General features: G+C 31.8%; 1 protein-coding gene across 1 annotated transcript; it reads right to left on the reverse strand.

Annotated features, from left to right (window-relative positions):
* Window positions 1-214: 214 nt before the first annotated feature.
* LOC108783324 (mediator of RNA polymerase II transcription subunit 15) lies at window positions 215-2,328 on the reverse strand. Its single transcript, XM_018551871.1, has 3 exons — window positions 2,282-2,328; window positions 1,137-1,182; window positions 215-856 (listed from the first exon to the last, which is right to left on the reverse strand). Exons 1-3 carry the CDS (start codon window positions 2,291-2,293, stop codon window positions 381-383), a joined length of 534 nt encoding a protein of 177 aa, XP_018407373.1. The 5' UTR covers window positions 2,294-2,328; the 3' UTR covers window positions 215-380.
* Window positions 2,329-3,895: the final 1,567 nt, after the last annotated feature.

The raw sequence follows: 3,895 nt of genomic DNA on the forward strand, positions 1-3,895 counted from the left end.
AAATAATTTTTTCTAAAAATTAATTTTTCGTTTTAGAATTATTAAGATAAAAATAGCAACTTAAAACTTAACCTTTTTTATTTATTTGTCTCAATTCGTCTTAACAAATTAACGTAAAGATACTTATATACTTATATAAATATAATAGAATATTTATTCTCTAAACTATTTAGAATAGAAATTCATTCTAAAAAGTAAAAATTTCTTTAGCGTGACATGTATTCTAAGAGCACAAAAAAGAGTAAACAACAGTTACTTTTGCATTTTAGGATTATAAGGATTACGAAAAGATTATGAATTCATGAGAAATGATTGACGTTCTTGGAAGAAGGAAACAGCGATTTTAGATAGATATCGTCCTAATACCCTAATTAGGCAGATTATCCTTGATGTCCTTGCGGAATCGCATTAGGTAGATTTTGTTGAATCTGCACGAGCTGCTGAAGCTGTGGCGGCAGATTCCTGGAATACTGATAATTAGGCTGACCAACTTGCTGCTGTGGCAGCGGCTGCGGTGCGTAGTTGTTACGATATTGTTGATTGTATTGTTGTGGAGGAGCTGCGGCGCCGGGCGGCGGATTGTATTGAGCTGGTCTTACGGGAATCTGCTTATAGGTTGGCTGCTGAGGCGCTTGACCTATTTGTATGTTCGGTCGATACTGAGTTAGCTGGTTCTGCTGCAAGTACTGAGGCTCAATGGGAGTTGAAGGAGCGAAATTTGGCACCGGTTGTGGTGGAAGATGAACGATTGGATCGCGATACTGCTGTGCGGCTAATATCTGTTTGATCGCTGCCGGTGCTTGATTGTAAGCTCGGTAATTGGGATTCTGCGCTTGTCTGCGTTCGCGAATGTGGCCTGTAAAGTCCATTCCACAATTGCGTAAACGTAGTTGTAAGTCATTGTAGTTGTAAGAATTGACTAGTCACAGTCGCATTTGAGGCGAATATTCGATTATGATTAATTTTTATAACTACAACTACTTACAACTACACTGACGCAATAGAATAGGCATAAGATAATTGCGAACAAATGCAAATTATTGTCAATGAGAAAATTGACTTTTATTTATAATGACAAAAAGAATAGAAAACAATATTCTCGAGAATTTAAAGCGTCCACTAAATTTATTACTCACTGTGAAATTCCCTTCCCAGCACGGGTGTCACAACAAGGATTAAAAACTGAAAGGTAATAATATATTAAATAATAATAATTTTTGTATATATAGAAAAAGAATTCAAGGTATAGATATTCTTTACGTAAATGTCAAAAGTAGGAAGAACGTACGTAACTTCTTTTGTATACATTCCAACGTAAAGTAGAAATCTTATATTTTAAAATGCTACACTGAAAGAAAAGATTCAGCCTATCTTTTTTCTTTGTAGTGTAAAGAATCATTATTTACAATGTAAATAGGATTTCCTAGAGAGCTGACGTTAATTATTCATATAGTTATCAGCGCCATTTGCACTACAAGAAATAATTAATTATTCAGATGTGTAATCTGGTGTAAATTCAAGTAGCACAGCATACTTATTCATTGAAGCTTGATTTTATAGGAAGAAATGCAATGCGACGTTTTTGAAGCGTGACGATTGCGTGCAGCAAAGTAATTCGCGGCAATTATATTACATAACGAGAAAGACCCTTGAATTAAAAAAATAAAAACTCTATCAATTTTGTAATAACTTGTTTATAATATTATGATAACGGTTTTTATAACTTTCTTCATCGTCAGTAAAATATAACACTTCGACTATCTTTGAATGTGTGGAATAGGATTTATAGAATAGAATTAACATAATGGAATTTGTGATGAATATTTTAGCGAAATTGGTCACAATTCCTAAAAAAGTTACATATTGAAATGTTGAGATAAATAAAAAGAATTACGAATTTATAATCGAACTTCTTGTTTTGATTTACTTTTACATCTTCAATAATTCAATATACACCATCAATGCCTCCGCGAGAAAAGGAAAAGAGAAAGTGTTAAACGCTGTTCGGATTATATCAACTTTTTATACTCAACAGATGGAGATATTTAACAGTCGACGCTAGATGAACGATAAAGTTTTGCTTATATGTTCTATTTTTTCTTTAATTACGTAGGCTTAAAAATAAAACTGTAACAAAATTTTACGATCAACACGAGATTGGAAAGCAAGAAAGCGAGCACTCGGATGTCGGCTGCTCCACAGAGCGGTTTTGATCGCACTTTCTTCTTGCGTGCATCGCACCGCGGAACTTCGTGTGGCTTTTAAAATCGCGTAAACTTACGAGGAATCTCATGATTGCTGAACGACGATATCCGAAGGGCAGCAGGACGAAACTGGCGGCCACGTCGAAACGCACTTCTATATGGGGCGCAGTCGTCACGGACCGAGCCGTACCGTCGGCCACCACCAACTTTCATGGTTCGACGGGTTTCGAACGATTTTTTCCGCGTGCAAATCCCCCGCCCGTTGTCACGTAACTTAATGAACGAATGTACTAGCTGGCCGCCGCTAGTTATGCTAGGAAGTGATCGGCACGGCGCGGCGGTATAAAAAAGTTAAAGTGCAGAGCACGGTACATATTTGTCTCTTTCGTATACAATGCCTCGGGAAATACAGAGAATTGTATGATAATAATTTTACTTTAATTTCAGTTTAAAAATAGATAAAATTACAATTAAAGTAATTTAAAATTATTATTTATTATTATATTATAAGATATTACAATTAATTATAAAACAAAATGTTACCATTTTACTATTAATAAATTAATTCTAGATTTTTCAAAAGATAATATATTTGTATTGTACTTGTGAATAAATTTCATTATACATACACAAACATAGTATTATATGTATATAAATAAGATATTTAATATTTTTCTATAAAATTATTTTTGCATAACATTTATAAAATTAATATTTATTAACTTTTTATTTCGATGATCTAACATTGAAGAAGCTTCAGGGTCAAGATAACATTTTTCACAATAAAATTATTTTATTTCAAATTATTTTTATATTATCTCAAATTGGTTGTATATTACATACTGCGGGACAACATCATTGTTTGCAACTCTGAGTAATTTTTAATTTTATATTGTATTTGTCGCTGATGATGAAACTAAGGATCGAAACGTTCGACATGGTATCTATGTTATAGATTTTAAGATTGTATATTTTGCGCACTACTAACAGCGTTGACTCTTAATAGCCTTTGTATTTACTTAATTTTTTGTATTATTTTTATATTATATTATATATCATATATAAAACTAATACTATACATTTTTGAGGTTATTATACAAATAATTAATTAATATTAACCAAAAAGGAAATAAATCGTAAGATTGGTTTAATAAAATTTTTAAGACATTATTAGGATTAATTGTTTATTCTTTAAGGCACATTGTATAGTATGCAGCATTGTAACATGTTAATCATGAAGGAAATTATCTACTTACAAATGATAATTATCTATTTAGAAATAACAACGACAGTAAATTCTTTCCTCCTACACACAAAATTAAATATACCTCTCATACAAGGTTTATATAATTCCACATTACATCGTAAATCACGGCGATACCGTTACGTGAAAGTGGTTCGACCGTGTCTTTTTTCCCTGAATTTTTTTTTTGCAATCATGCTGAATCTCGAATTTTACAATCGGAATTTTACGTTGCCTATATCGAATCGTTGACTATAGTTAGAGAATTAAACATAGTGTGTATGCTACCGATTTTTTTCAAACTAGTGAAAGTTGTTTGTTTCTCTATATGTACAGTTCTACTTTATATACGTATAATTGCATATCAATTTCTTTTATTTCTGTATTTGACTCTATTAATGTAATTATATCTTTTAACTCTTTACTAAAAGTCTTAAAAAATTGTTTT

The sequence above is a fragment of the Cyphomyrmex costatus genome, unplaced genomic scaffold (assembly GCF_001594065.2).
Source record: "Cyphomyrmex costatus isolate MS0001 unplaced genomic scaffold, Ccosl1.0 scaffold148, whole genome shotgun sequence".
Taxonomy (NCBI): Eukaryota; Metazoa; Arthropoda; class Insecta; order Hymenoptera; family Formicidae; genus Cyphomyrmex; species Cyphomyrmex costatus.

Excerpts from the sequence above, each read along its gene's own strand:
- LOC108783324 (XM_018551871.1), bottom strand. Across the intron at positions 857-1,136 it reads GCTGGGAAGGGAATTTCACA|GCCACATTCGCGAACGCAGA; the intron begins GTGAGTAATAAA and ends TGGACTTTACAG.